General features: G+C 39.2%; 1 protein-coding gene across 1 annotated transcript in view; it reads right to left on the bottom strand.

Annotated features, from left to right (window-relative positions):
- Window positions 1-14,560, bottom strand: part of LOC121477333 (probable guanine nucleotide exchange factor MCF2L2) — a 51,769-nt gene that overhangs the window by 27,399 nt on the left and 9,810 nt on the right. Inside the window, exons 5-8 of the mRNA XM_041731539.1 lie at window positions 12,725-12,850; window positions 3,441-3,656; window positions 2,400-2,492; window positions 2,160-2,238 (exon numbers count right to left, since the gene is read on the bottom strand). Coding sequence (XP_041587473.1) covers window positions 2,160-2,238; window positions 2,400-2,492; window positions 3,441-3,656; window positions 12,725-12,850 — 514 coding nt within the window. The remainder of the gene's footprint in view (window positions 1-2,159; window positions 2,239-2,399; window positions 2,493-3,440; window positions 3,657-12,724; window positions 12,851-14,560) is intronic.

Below are 14,560 nucleotides of genomic sequence, written 5' to 3'. Positions count from 1 at the left end.
CTGAGCTACCCAGGTGCTCAAAGACATTTTAAGTAAGATTAATAGTTGATTTCTTACCATAAACTATGAAAGCCACAAAATAGTACCTAATATGACATATTCTAAATGCTTAAAAAAACTGTCAACCAAGAATTCTGTATCTATGGTTAATTGATTTTCAACCAGGGTGCTGTCTTATTTGGAGCTGCTATAACAAAGTACCATAGACTGGGCAGCTTATAAACAACAGAAATTCATTTCTCACAGTTCTGGAGGCTGGGAAGTCTGAGATCACAGTGCAAGCATGGTTGAATTCTGGTGAGGATCTTCTTCTGGGTTGTAGATTGATGACTTCTCATATCCTCTCATAGCAGAGAGTAGACAGAGGAAGCAAGTTATCTCATAGCACTTATAAGGGCATTAATCCTATTCATGATGGCTCAACTCTTATAACCTCATCTACTCCTAAATACCTCCCAAAGTCTTCACTTCCTAATATCATTGGGTATTACCATTGGGTTAAGTTCTAACATATGAATTTTGGGGGAACACAAACATTGTGATGGCACTTGAGTCTGTAACAAGTGCCAAGACCATTCAGTGGAGAATAGTCTTTTTAACAAATGGTTTGGGAACAGCAGCATATATATATACATGTGGAAAAATAAACTTAGACTCCTAATTCACAACATATACAAAAATTAACTCAAAGTGGATCAAGGAGTTAAAGCTAAATTTTTAGAAGACAGCACAGGTATACATCTTGGATTAGGCAATGGTTTCTTAGATATGACACCAAAACACAAGCAACCAAAGAAAAAATAGAAAAATTAGACTTCATCAAAATTGAAAACTTCTGTGCTTCAAAAGATATCATCAAGAAAATGAAAATGAAAAGACAGCCCACAGAATGGGAAAAAAAGTATTTGTAAGTCACATATTTGATAAGCATCTAGTACCCAGAATACATAAGTAATTTTCACAACAACCATAAAAAGACAGATAACTTAATTTAAAAATGGGCAAAGGAATTTTATAGACATCTCTTCAAAGGGAATATACAAATGGCCAATAAGCACGTGAAAAGATGCTCAATATCACTTGCATTAGGGAAATGCAAATCAAAACTATAATGAGCCACCATTTCATACCTAATGGGATAGTAACAATAACACTAAAGATAACAATAATAATAGACAATCCCAAGTGTTTGTGAGGGAGGGGAGAAGATGGAACCCTTATACACTGCTAGCACAAACAAGAAATGGTGCTAGTACTTTAGAAAACAATTTGGAAGTTCCTCAGAAAATTAACAGAGGTTTACCATATGGCTCAGCAATTATTTATATACATATTTTTTCAGAGGTTCACACTTGTACACAAGTCCCCATAGCATTATTCACAATATCCAAATAATGGAAACCACCCAAATACCCATCAACTTATGAATGGATAAACAAATACGTTATGTCCATACAATGCACTATGTTTCAACCATGGAAAGGAATGGAGTCCTGAGATCATCCTGCCACAACATGGATGAACACTGAAAAAATGATGCTGCGTGAAAGAAACTGGACAGAAAGTGCCATATTGTATATGATTCCATTTATGTAAAATGTCCAGAATACAGATAGAAAGTCCATTAGTGGTTTTCAGGGGCAGAGGGCAGAAGGAGGAAAATGGGGAATGATTGCTAAGGGGTACAGTGTCTTTTTGTTGGGGAAGGTGATGAAAATGTTCTGATGGTTTCACAACCTTGTGAATAGACTCACACCCATAGAATTGTACATTTTAAGAGATCGTGTTTTATGGTATGTTAATTATATCTCAGCTTTTAAAAAAAAGCAGTACAGCTTCTGAAAGTAGTACTGGCCTTTTAAACTCCCATTAACATGATCTCAGGTGGCTTTGGGCTTTGGGATTGAGAGAGTTGATCTTGGCAAGCAGATATGTGAGAGGAACACAGTTGAAAAGGACACATCCACACACAACCACAACCATCCCCCCCAACACACACAATGAAAGCAAGCACAGGTGCTTCCAGGTACCATGAAAAGGTGTCCCACAGTTATTTTCCCAGCAAACCATTTCCTTTAGCAATATCCCCAATGTGCATAGCTACCACAAACTTGTAATCAGTATAACTCTCCAGACTAAAGTTAGCAGGATAACCTTACCTTTAATATTGTTTTGTTGTTCCATCAGTAATTTACTTATTTCTGAAAACCAACAATCTCTGATTTCTTTCGAAGCTGCCTGAAAATTGCAGATAAGAAGATACTCTGAATATCAGATTATCTGGAGCATTAATTAGGGTTTTTATTGTCTGTGTGACCTTTGGAATGGTGAGATAGAAAACACTTGCGGAGAACACAGGAAAGAGTAAGGGGCACCTAAGGGGAAGACACAAGCTTTACCTGCAGGATGTATTTCTCGAGTCCATTCCGGTTGGCAAGTTCAAACTTCCGGTTGCTCCCCCTTCCAAGCTGGCGAATTGAAAGTGTCATCAACTATTGTAAAGAAAGAAGAAAAATTGCTGTGCTATCATTTTCTGATTTTAAAATTCTCCCTCTCGGCCACTCTGCTTCTTTCTACCCTCAATAGCTCTCTTCTTCCATTGCCCTTCCATGTGTTTTGTTGCCCTCTGTTAATGGCCCCAAGGAGCATAAAGCACAAACACAATGTCGCATAGTATCATCTGTCTTCTCTGTTTCAGGGGACAACACAGACTGCATCTTTCCATATGTAGGCTGGAGACCTCAACCTTTAAGCAAGGAGATCATTCCTCCTTTAACACCTAAGTATTTCACAAATCTGTATATAATAGTCATCGAATGAGTGTCTACATTAAGAAACATAAATAACAAAAGCTACCACGATTAATTAACAACTTAAATCACAAGGGCACAAATGTGTATGTGTGTGTGCGTATGCACATGTGTGGTGTGTGTGTGTGGCGGGGAGGTGGTCTCATGAAATGAGAAATATTTCCTACACAGGCTAGAGATGAAATATTTCCTACACAGGCTAGAGATGATGCTTGGTGTGGACGTGGGGTCTAAGACCTCTGAAGTCTTTGCCAATGCTCCTATGCAAAGATGTGTGGTTGAGAAGGACAAGTAGGAGATGAAATCCAGTCCATGCTCTAACCACCAAATCTTTCACCCCTCTCTCTGCCTGTAGGGTGCTTTCCTAATTAGTTTGTCAGGACAGGCTGCCATACAGTCCCTTTTCTCTACCTGGCACAAAGGCACCTCTATGCCAGCCCTAACCCTGTCTATTCATGCCCTGACTTTGCGGTTAGAAAGGCCTGGGCATGCAGTCTAGCTCTGTTGTGTGGCATTTGGCAAGTTAATCTTGCTTCTCTAGACTTCAGTTTTCTTATCTGTAAAATAAGAATAATGGTATTTATCTCCATAGGGACATGCTGATTCCCAAATGCAATAGGACCCCTTTACCTTCATAGATTTCTTAAAGCTGTAATGAGGAGATAGGCCCTGGTCACTGGGCTCCATTCGTATCTTACAGAATACAATTCCCCTTTCAAATAGATAGATTTGCCTCTGTCTGGGCTTAAATCGAATAAAATCCTTCATTTTATAACGATCCTTGTGAATTGTCCACACGTTGAAAGAGCCATGCTTCAGTAGCTTTCCCAGTTTCCTGATATCATCCTTTGGGGAAGATAGACAGACATACATAAAAAGAAGCTGTTAAATTACTTGACAGGGAAAGAACTCTTAAGGGTCTGTTACAAATTACAAAGTATGCTTATTTGAAGTTGATGATTTTAAAAGCGCCAGTTAGGCTCATCTGTCACTAAATCAAAACTAGAGTTCTGTGAGCTTCACTGAGCATGGCACCATTTGGTTATGTAGGTCAATAGTACAGCTGTGCAAGGTAATAAACATAAAGCATATTAGAAAAACTTAAACTAAAGGTACTGGTACTCTGATATTTTTGTCTTTATAATTAATTTTAGCTAGCAGGATTCTATTTCCTCTTCTTCATTTTTGATATGTGATGTCTACTTTAAAAGGGCAAGAAATTAACATTTAAGTATTTCGGGGGAGACAAAATTTTTGTTACATTATGGACCTATTCCATAATAATCCATAACATCTGCCTCAGGTATGAGAACCTGAGAACATGAGATTTGTTCTGAAAGAAAAAAGCTTAATATAGCATAATTTTCATAACACTGTAATGCAAATAATAATGACATTCAAGTTCGCATTTTTCAGAGTAGGTAGACAGGGCAAAGATAATCCCAAATGACAAACTTTTAGAAAGTCTATTTGGCTTCAGGGCACATTTATGATGCCTATTCCTCCACCAGCAAGCTCATCTTTCTCATATGTAACGGTTTACAGTCCACATGAGTGACCTTGCCTTCTCTGCACCTTCTTCAAAGGATACTAGAGTGAGATGAGCTAATAACATTGTATTTTACCTGGCATTTTCAAAAAGTAGATGACTTGAAGCAGATAATCAAGAATTTATTTCCCTGAATGAAAACGCGAAAAGAAGAAAATTATTTGAACAGGACCAGGACAGAGAAATTTCCCTGAGTTATGTCTAGCTGAGATAAATCCCTACAATTTCTGAGTTAATACTAGAAATATATACACTATTTATATTTGGGCTTTTTATAGTTTATTGTTCATGTTGAACAAGCTGTGACTATTGTTTGAAAAATAATTTACTGCACTTCTGAAATTCTAAAATAAAAACTTCAAGAGCATAAACTCTAGCCATTTCTGTGTTGCTTGTGGCATATTTTCAGTGTTTTCTCTTTTTTGCTTTGTAAAACTGACATATGTAAACTGTGGTGAATGAAACTCAGTGAGGAACAAAGAGCCTCCACCCATAAGGACTGCTCTCCTAGAAGCACAATACTCCTGCTTTGCTTACACAGGCTCGGCTTGATGATGCTCCAAAACAGATGGGTGGTGGGTTCATGAGGACCCTTTAGAAGTTTTTCACTCTATCCACATCCTTCCAGGAGCCACTCCAGCCCTCAGTGATTGTATTCTCTTTTAAACCCATTCTATTTTTACTATATAGACATAAATAATGCAGGAAATATGTTTTCATCCGGGTGACTGGCAAGAGTTGGTGCTTAATATTTGCCACAAGAATTATAATCAGTAGTTTCTGTTATTTTATTTTATTTTATTTTATTTTATTTTATTTTATTTGGGAGAGAGAAAGAGAGGGAGCATGAGTGGGAGGGGCAGAGGGAAAGAGAATCTCAAGCAGACTCTGCTCTGAGCAGGGAGCCTGACATGGAGCTTGATCCCATGACCCTGAGATCATAATCTAAGATGAAACCAAGAGTCTGGAGCTTAACCAACTGTGTAGTTTCTATTCTAAAATGTACTCATGCTCTACCTCATTTCAAAAACTTGACCTATCTTATAAAAATATATACATTATAAGGAGACAGAAAATAACTAATGTACTAGGGAGAAAAAAGATTAAAAAAATAAGATGAAGAGGTTGTACATAAAACCTATATAATAAAGCCATATAAACCTGGTGCAGATTAGGTTATGACCTTCTAGTGGGCAGTACAGAGGGAAACACAGTGAGTTGTATGATCTATTATGTCCGAAGACATACCCAAACCAGTTGTTCAGAAAATGCATAGCAATTCCTATTAATAAGATATGAGAGAAATTTCTCCCATGGGTCCTGGTTCTCATAAAGAGTCACTGAGTCAAATACTGAGCATATCCTCAACCATATCCCAGAATAGATACAGACAAATGGATTTTAGGTAAAGCTGTTTCTGACAACACATTTGGTGAATATGGAGGCACCACTTCAAAGCACAGCTGTTAAAAGTAATTCTAAAAGAAGCCAGAATAGAGAACCCAGAAATGGACCCTCAACTCTATAGTCAACTAATTGTTGACAAATCAGGAAAGAATATCCAATAGAAAAAAGACAATCTCTTCAACAAATGGTGTTGGGAAAATTGGACAGCCACATGTAGAATGAAAATGGGCCATTTCCTCACATTGTACACAAAAAATAGACTCAAAATGGATGAAAGAGCTAAATGTGAGATAGGAATCCATTAAAAGCCTAGAGAAGAATATACAGCAACCTTTGTGACCCTGGCCGCAGCAACTTCTTACTAGACACATCAACAAAGGCAAAAATGAACTATTGCGTTCATCAAGATAAAAACCTCCTATACAGCAAAGGAAACAGTTGACAAATTTAAAAGACAACTGACAGAATGGGAGGAGATACTTGCAAATGTCAGATAAAGGGCTAGTACCCAAAATCTATAAAGAACTTATCAACTTAATACCCAAAGAATATATATCCAGTTAAGAAATGGGCAGAAGACATAGACATTTCTCTGAAGAAGACATACGAATGGCCAACAGACACATGAAAAAATGCCCAATATCACTCAGCATCAGGGGAAAACAAAACCACAATGAGATACCACTTCACACCAGTCAGAATGGCTAAAATTAACAAGTCAGGAAATGACAAATGTTGGCAAGGATGCAGAGAAAAGGGAACCCTCTTACACTGTTGGTGAGAATGCAAGCTGGTGTAGTCACTCTGGAAAATGGTATGGGGGTTCCTCAAAAAGTTGAAAATAGAGCTGCTCTACAATCCAGCAATTGCATTATCAGGTATTTACCCCAAAGATACAAATGTAGTGACCCAAAGGGGCCCCTGCACCCTAGTGTTTATAGCAGTAATGGCACAATAGCCAAACTATGGAAAGAGCCCAGATGTCTGATCAACAGATGAATGGATAAAGATGTGGTATATGTATACAATGGACTACTACTCAGCCATCAAAAAATGAAATCTTGCCATTTGCAATGATGTAGATGGAACTAGAGGGTATTATTATGCTAAGTGAAATAAGCCAACCAGAGAAAGACAATTATCATATGATCTCACTCATATGTGTAACTTAAGAAACAAAACAGGATCATAGGGGAAGGGAGGGAAAAAATAAAACCTGATAAAATCAGAGAGAGACAAATCATAAGAGACTTTTAATCATAGGAAACAAACCCAGGGTTGCTGGAGGGGAGGGGATGGGGGGATGGGGTAAGTGGGTGATTGACATTAAGAAGGGCACATGATATAATGAGCACTGGGTATCATATAAGACTGATGAATCACTGAACTCTACCTTTGAAACCGATAATACACTATATATTAATTAATTGAGTTTAAATTTTAAAAATAGGGGATATATTATATATATATTAAATAAATAAATAAAATTAGTGGAGACATAAAATAAAGGCATCACATTAAATTTTATTAATAAGAGTTGTCCAAAAGTAAAAAAATAAATAAAATAAAAAGCATAAATATAAAGAAATAAAGCCAGAATGATGGGGGAGTGGGGAACAAGTCCCAGTGTGCACTCTCTAATGACCTGTGGAGGCCTGGGTAAAGTTAGTTAAGGTATCTGCCAAGGCCATGGGCTGCAGAGGAAACTGTCCTGTCTATAGCCCTGCTGAAGAGACAACCTTAGGCAATGATATTGCCTTTATCACCTCTGCTCTTTCCTCCTCATCCCTCCAGCAGCCATAGCTCTTTGCACCCCAGTAGGTAAATGACCAATGAATATGAATCCAGCAAGGGGTCAGCCCCTGACCACAGAGGCCAATCTGATCCCTGTTTGAACTAAGACAATAAGCAGCAGGAGTTGTGACTGTGAGTTGTTTTATAAGAAGGCTGGAGGTAGATTAAACAATAAGATAGCAGAGCAATAAAGAAAGTGAGTCACCAGAAACTGAGGAAGAGGAAAAGACACTGAAGGAGGCAAAAGGGGAATATGGATCACCTTTTACCACCTACTGTGGACTTCATTTTAGCTAATTACATCTGCAAAGAGCTTATTTCCAAATAAAATCACATTCTGAGGTCCCAGGTGGACACGAGTTTTTTGGGAGACACTATTCAACCTAGTATTGGAGCATCTCTGAATTAGTTTCCTCACGGTGGTGAGCATGTCCACCTACTGTGGTAAAAGGGGAAGACAGCTGGTGTGTGGATGTACCTGGCACAAGTAGGCAGAGCACACAGGTAAGAACCTCCACTCTCTCCCAAGCCAAGGCCTCAGAATCGCTACGGGTCCCAGAAGTGTCCCATTCCCGCCTCTGTGTGCCTGGCTCTGTCATTGTACTCATTCTTCCCAAGGCTCTGTGGTCACCTATTCCAGTAAGCCCATCATCACTGAAGGTCACCAGAGGGAATTGCTGGGTTTTTGAGTCCAGCTGAAACAGAAGGGTTGCATGTCATCCAAGTATTTACATATATTTTCTGAGAACCACACTTATGAGATTGGACATCTCAATGCTCAAGGCCAATCCTGCAGTGGCTGAGGTACCCCATGTGGTGCTGATGAAGGGCAGGTGCATGCATGTTACCACCAGCCAGGATGCATGCTTACATGGAAGCACCCCACTTCCCAAGGGAAAGGGTAAGAGGAGATCCTCTGAACAAGACCAAAGATGACCTTTGGCTATCTTTTCAACCATATGTATCCTCTTTTCCCAATCAGACTGTAGTTGGTCCCAAGGCCAGGGACCACATGCACAGCTCTTGTAGATATATGTTCCCTAGACATGTAATATTTATTCATTTATTAGCATGAGTCCTGAGGGGACATGAGGTGACATGTTCAACACTGTGAGGAAACTAATTCAGAAATGCTCCAATACTAGGTTGAATAGTGTCTCCCAAAAAACTCGTGTCCACCTGGGACCTCAGAATGTGATTTTATTTGGAAATAAGGTCTTTGCAGATGTAATTAGCTAAAATGAAGTCCTACTTCATTAGGGTAGGACCCTTATCCAATGAATGGTGTCCTCATGAGAAGAGAAAACAGAGACAAAGACCCCCACATAGAGAAGACAGTCATGAAGACAGACAGAAATTGGAGTCAAGTAGCTATAAGCCAAGAAACGCTAAGCATTGTTGGCAACAACTAGAAGTCAGCAGAGAAGCAACGAATGGTTCTTTCCTAGCTTCAGAGGGAGTAAAAGCCTGATAACACTTAGATTTTAGACTTCTCATCTCCAGAACTGTGGAGCTTTGTTATGGCAGCTCTAGGAAATGAATATATCTGCAATCAGTTTTTCCACTAGTGGTGGCCATCACTTGTGTGTGTTGAATCTAGTAGATATAAACTCACGGATACAACACCGTTTGGTGTTGGCTACCCCCCAACAAGCAAGCAAAAGTCAGATGGCCTCCTCCATATGGGAAATGATGGCAAAAGTTACCAATTTTCACATGTGGAATTTTGTAGTTAAGAGCTCTGATGTAAGCATTTCAAATGAAGAATCTGGCTAAGAGAATGTCTGATGAAGTTGGCCTCCAGAAAGAGACCACTTGTGAGTACCCAGCTTTTCATTCCTGGCAGTGACAACAATGTGACAGAGATATATACTTCTTGCACAAAAATACAGGAAACATCTGGATAAATGAATCAGTACAAAGCTAGCCCAGAAACAAAACAACAGAAGCTGTAGGACAGAAAAGCCCCTTAATACAATCATCAGAAGCAAAGGGGTTCCTTTCTTTCCGGTCTAGTCAATTATCCAAATAAGCCAGCCTTAGAGCCCTTTATTTAGCATCTGCCAGGTGTCACCATGGTGGTAGTGGTTTTTATTATGATTTAGTTCTCATTTGCTCCTTACAGCCTCCCTTTGACATAGGTGTCTTAAGTGTGCGAAGATGCATAAGGCTATAACACTGGGTTGTTCAGATCATTTACTCGGTCTTATCTTTGCAGCCAACATTTCTGCTCAGGGAATTGGAGACTGAATCAGAAATAAAATACCTGGCCTTAGTCCACAAAACTTGCAACAAAAATAGTTCCTTTATTGAATGACATAAATTTGTTCCAGAAAATAAAAATGTTTCATTCAACATTTACTATTCAACTTTGGAACTTGTTCCTGATAAGTCAGGATTTTAAAGGACTCTACACATATATCTATTTTAGGTGTTAGATTGAATAGAGAAGTTTTTGTTTTTGTTTTTGTTTTTGTTTTGCAGATGGAGGGAAGTAAATAACATCTCAGCATTCCACAAAACAAACTTTCTTTATTTTTAAGATTTTATTTATTTATTCATGAGAGACACAGAGAGAAGAGAAGCAGAGACATAGGCAGAGGAAGAAGCAGGCTCCATGCAGGGAGCCTGATGTGGGACTCAATCCCCAGACTCCAGGATCATGCCCTGGGCCAAAGGCAGGCACTTAACCACTAAGCCACCCAGGTGTCCCCAAAACAAACTTTCTTAAAACAAAAAAAAAATTTAGTTTCTGTGATTAAATTATATCAAGAACTAACTGTACAAAAAGGAATAAAATGTAAATATCAGGAAGGAATTTTTTTTAGTTGTTTTAATTATGCATTCACCCATTCAAGTAATGTCTTTCCAAACCAGGTCAATACTGGATGTCAAGTAGAGAAATTAAAGGGTTAAGTTTTGGGTTCATCCACATACTCAGCATGTGATTTTCAGCACCCTATAATAAAGTTCTACAAAGCTGAATCAAAGTATCTTAGAAACATTCGATGTGAGTTAAGAGTAACTGAGCTGTTTAGTAGACTTTCAACAAAATCAGATGAAGAATACAACAAGAGAATGAATGGCACTCTGGATAGGGAATAAAGAGGTCCAAGAAGTAGTCCAAGCTGATGCACAATGTGATAGTAGGTGAGTTAACTCTTCTTTCCATGGATATTTTCCTGAATCAGAAAGTAAAAATTTCAGTGCCTGCTCTTCCATAATTCTATAGGATTATACAAAACTGGGTAAAGTAGCTAATGTACTAGATGTAAAGCAAGTTAAAATCTTAGTGAACAAAACAATAGAATTTATGCCAAAGGTGCGATTCTTTGCATTTTATGTAAAAAAAAATCTCTACAATTCTATAGGCTGGTTCATCTTATTTGCATGCAAGCTGCCTTGGAATGAAATTAGAGTACATTGCTATTTACTCACATTTTACTAATTATTTTGTCATAACTTCCTCCTCCTCTGTTACTTACACTCAGAATAATAACTGGGAGTTTCCTGCCCTGTGTATGGCTTCCAGGACATTCATTTGACTCCGGGAAATGGATATCTAATAGGGGGAGCTGATGCGTGTTCAGAAATAAAAAGAACAGAAAGATGTCTCAAAATGATTAAATAAATGGCTCCCTTGAGTTTCCTTAAATTAAGAAGGAAAAAATTATTACCAGAAAATGATCCCCTCCTACACATACCTGTGGTTCATGAATACCCTCCTGAATCATGCAAAAGTAGTAAGCAGAGAATACTCTTGAGTCCCAGGGGACAGTAACAGCAACACTGCCTGGATCACTCTGGCCCAGTGGGGCTGCTTCTGAGATGCTGGCCAGCAAAATATCAGGAGGGAGGGAAATAAAAAGACCGTGGGTTTTTTGCCCCTAATTAATTTGCATGGTGTGACTTATGACCAGGAAAGAAAAGAAAGGTCTTTTGCCCAAATCTCAATGAACAGTATGTGAGAACCAGGTAAAAATGAAAAGGAAAAAGAGAAAACGAAAAGTGTCTCTCTGAAATGTAATTTTCAAAATGCTTCATCCCAGTGTGGTAGGAGAGAGTAGCCTCCCAAAGAGATCCACATCCTAATCCCTGGAATCCAAGAATAGGTCAGGTTACATGACAAATGGGAATTAAGGTTGCAGATGGAATAGGGTTTTTCATCAGCTGACTTCGAGATAGGGAGCTACCGTGGATTAATGGGTGGGTTCAAGATAATCCTAGAGTCTTCAGAAGTGGGAGAGAAGCAGAAGAGAAGGTCAGAATGATGTGAGTCAAGAACTTTGACAATGGAAGGAGAAACCATGAGCCAGGAAATGTGTGTCACTCTGGCAAGCTGGACAAGGCAAGGAAATAGATTCTCTCCTAGAGCTTCCCAGAAGAAAGCAGACACCCTGATTTTACCCTAGAGAGACTGTGTTGTACTTCCGGCCTGTGGAACTATAATACATTTGCGCTGCTCCAAGCCATGAAGGTTGTGGTAATTTGTTATGACAATGATGGAAAATTAACTCACCTGAGTCAAGACCTAGAGAACCTCACAGTGAAAACCAGCTGATATTAATGATGTCCCAGTCCCAAGGAGCTCATACAGTTACAGAGGATGGCCTGCCTGGAATTCCCAGGACTGACCCACTCAGGGTTTACCCTAATGTCCCAGTGGAGAGGGCTCAACTCCCCAGCACCACCTCTTTTGGAATTTTTCTTCAACCATTTGGCTTAAGGAATGTACAATATATGCATGTCGGTCCTCTTCTGAAATCTCTTACATCAGAGATCTCAGAAGAGATTGACACGTATATATGAGTCAAGAAGGAAAAATCTTTTAATCTTTCAATAGTGCCATGGGTCAGAGAATAAGTAACTCCTTCAACACCTTCCCCTGCCCATCTATGTTCTGTCCTCGGAGTTCTTGCTTATTCTAGAGTGTGGGTCAGTCTCAACATTGAGGATCCCAAGGAATCCAACCCAAGATCCCTGAAAATGCTGAGAGGCTGCTTGGATTCCCACAGCACAGATTTGATGAACAATTTGAGTTACTTTCCTCAGAGTAAAATTCCTTCACCATGGGTCACCTCTCTAACTGCCACAGCAACTCCTATCTTTGTAATATTGTGCCTGCCTTTTGCTGAAATGTTCCAACACTTGCTATAGCCCATACCGGACATCCAGTGACAGCTGCCAGGTCCACGGCCAATTCACAGGAAATGATCAAATCTTCCATCATGGCCAAAGCCTGTTGTAGTTCGGCTGAGAAAGCTGAATCCTTGGTTCTCTTTGGCCCATTCTGTGGAAACAAATGCCTTGTTGGAAATCAAAAGGTAAACCATCTACCAAGTGAACAAAGGTAACAGGAGAGATAAGGAGCCATGGATCCAGCCAGTACAGAGACCAAAAAGGTAAATATATGGATCTCTTCCCCTGTTCCCAAAGAGTGGTGGCTTAATATATCCTGGTTTACATATATGATATGCACACAGGCAAAATCATCTATCACACCTTCTATACATTGCACTAATGACAAATGAAGTTCATAAAATTATGGACGTTATATTCCTGCTACATAAGAAACATGCTGACCTTCTTTAAAGCATGAAAAAAGGAATAAAGGGGAAGTGAGAGAAAATGAGTGGGAAATATCAGACAGAACATGAGAGACTCCCAACTCTGGGAAACGAACAAAGGGTGGTGGAAAGGGAGGTGGGCAGGGGTGGGGGTGACTGGGTGACAGGCACTGAGGGGGGCACTTGATGGGATGAGCACTGAGTGTTATGCTATATGTTGGCAAATTGAACTCCAATAAAAAAAATAAAAATAAAATAAAGCATGAAAAACCCAGACCCTTTAAATAGGCTGCTCTCCCTTTTTACATCCCTACCCCAGGGGCCTACCAAAAGGCAGGATCTGAGTATCATATTCCTGTATTTAATGTGAAAATCCTATTCCTAGGGGGAAAATTATACTTAAAACCATCCCAGAGGAGGATATTTGTAAATTCCTATAGAGGCAGAAAATTAGCTGCCATGTGGAGGTCTATTAATGATTTATGTGTAAATGCCATAATTGTTGCATTTGCCACATTGAGTTCCCGCTCTCTTACCCCACCCCCGCTCTGCCCTTCCACTCTCTTCTCCTTCCCCAGTCTTTCTCACATTCTATCACCATTAAAAACATCAAAGAGATAAGAGATTAGGAAGACTCAGCATTGACTGCAAACAATGTAACTGCTAATTCAAGAGACCAATGTTCCAGTTATTACTACTGAGACATTTAGGACATAACAAGGATGATTGTTTCAGTGTGAAAGTCTTTTGCTTACAGTTTCAGTATTTTATTGCCTTGCTACCTACATAGTTATCTGGTAAACACCAACAAAAAAATTTTGGTTTCTTCCTCTTTTTTTCTAAGACATCAATTTCTACAACAAAGAACAGACAGTTCTTTACTGCCCCCTCTCCCTGGTATGGCCCCAACTCTTTCTGTCCCCTACAGTGAAATGTAAGTGAAGGTTTGTGTATTCTCCTAATCTCCACCTAAACATAGAGGATTAGCTTCTTTGGATTAGAGATATGAGGGACAGGGACAATGAATGGGGCAGAGCATGCTGCCTCCACTGAACAATCTGCCATGGATTCTTACCTTCTCACTCATATAAATATGCTCCAGGTGCTGGGGAAGGACAACAGGTTCTCACCTGAGTTTTTTGTAACATCATCAGTAAAGGATTACATTCTTATATCAGGGGTCTTCCTTTTTACCCAACACTTAAAACTCAACTTCCTTTTAGAAACTCATCTGCTATTTCCTCTCCTTCCCACTAACTCTCCTGCCACAAACATAGCAGGTAGTTACTTTTACATTGTGTAGTGTAGGGCTAAGAAACATCTTTACAAACATTATTAAACTAACTCAGTCTAGCTTCCCTGGCTCCAGGCTATAAAATTATTACCTGTGTCTTGAGCTTCTCTTTATTTCAAAGAGTCCCTAGCATATATAC

The sequence above is a fragment of the Vulpes lagopus genome, chromosome 17 (genome assembly GCF_018345385.1).
Source record: "Vulpes lagopus strain Blue_001 chromosome 17, ASM1834538v1, whole genome shotgun sequence".
Lineage (NCBI taxonomy): Eukaryota > Metazoa > Chordata > Mammalia > Carnivora > Canidae > Vulpes > Vulpes lagopus.
This window is presented reverse-complemented; position numbering and strand designations above follow the sequence as displayed.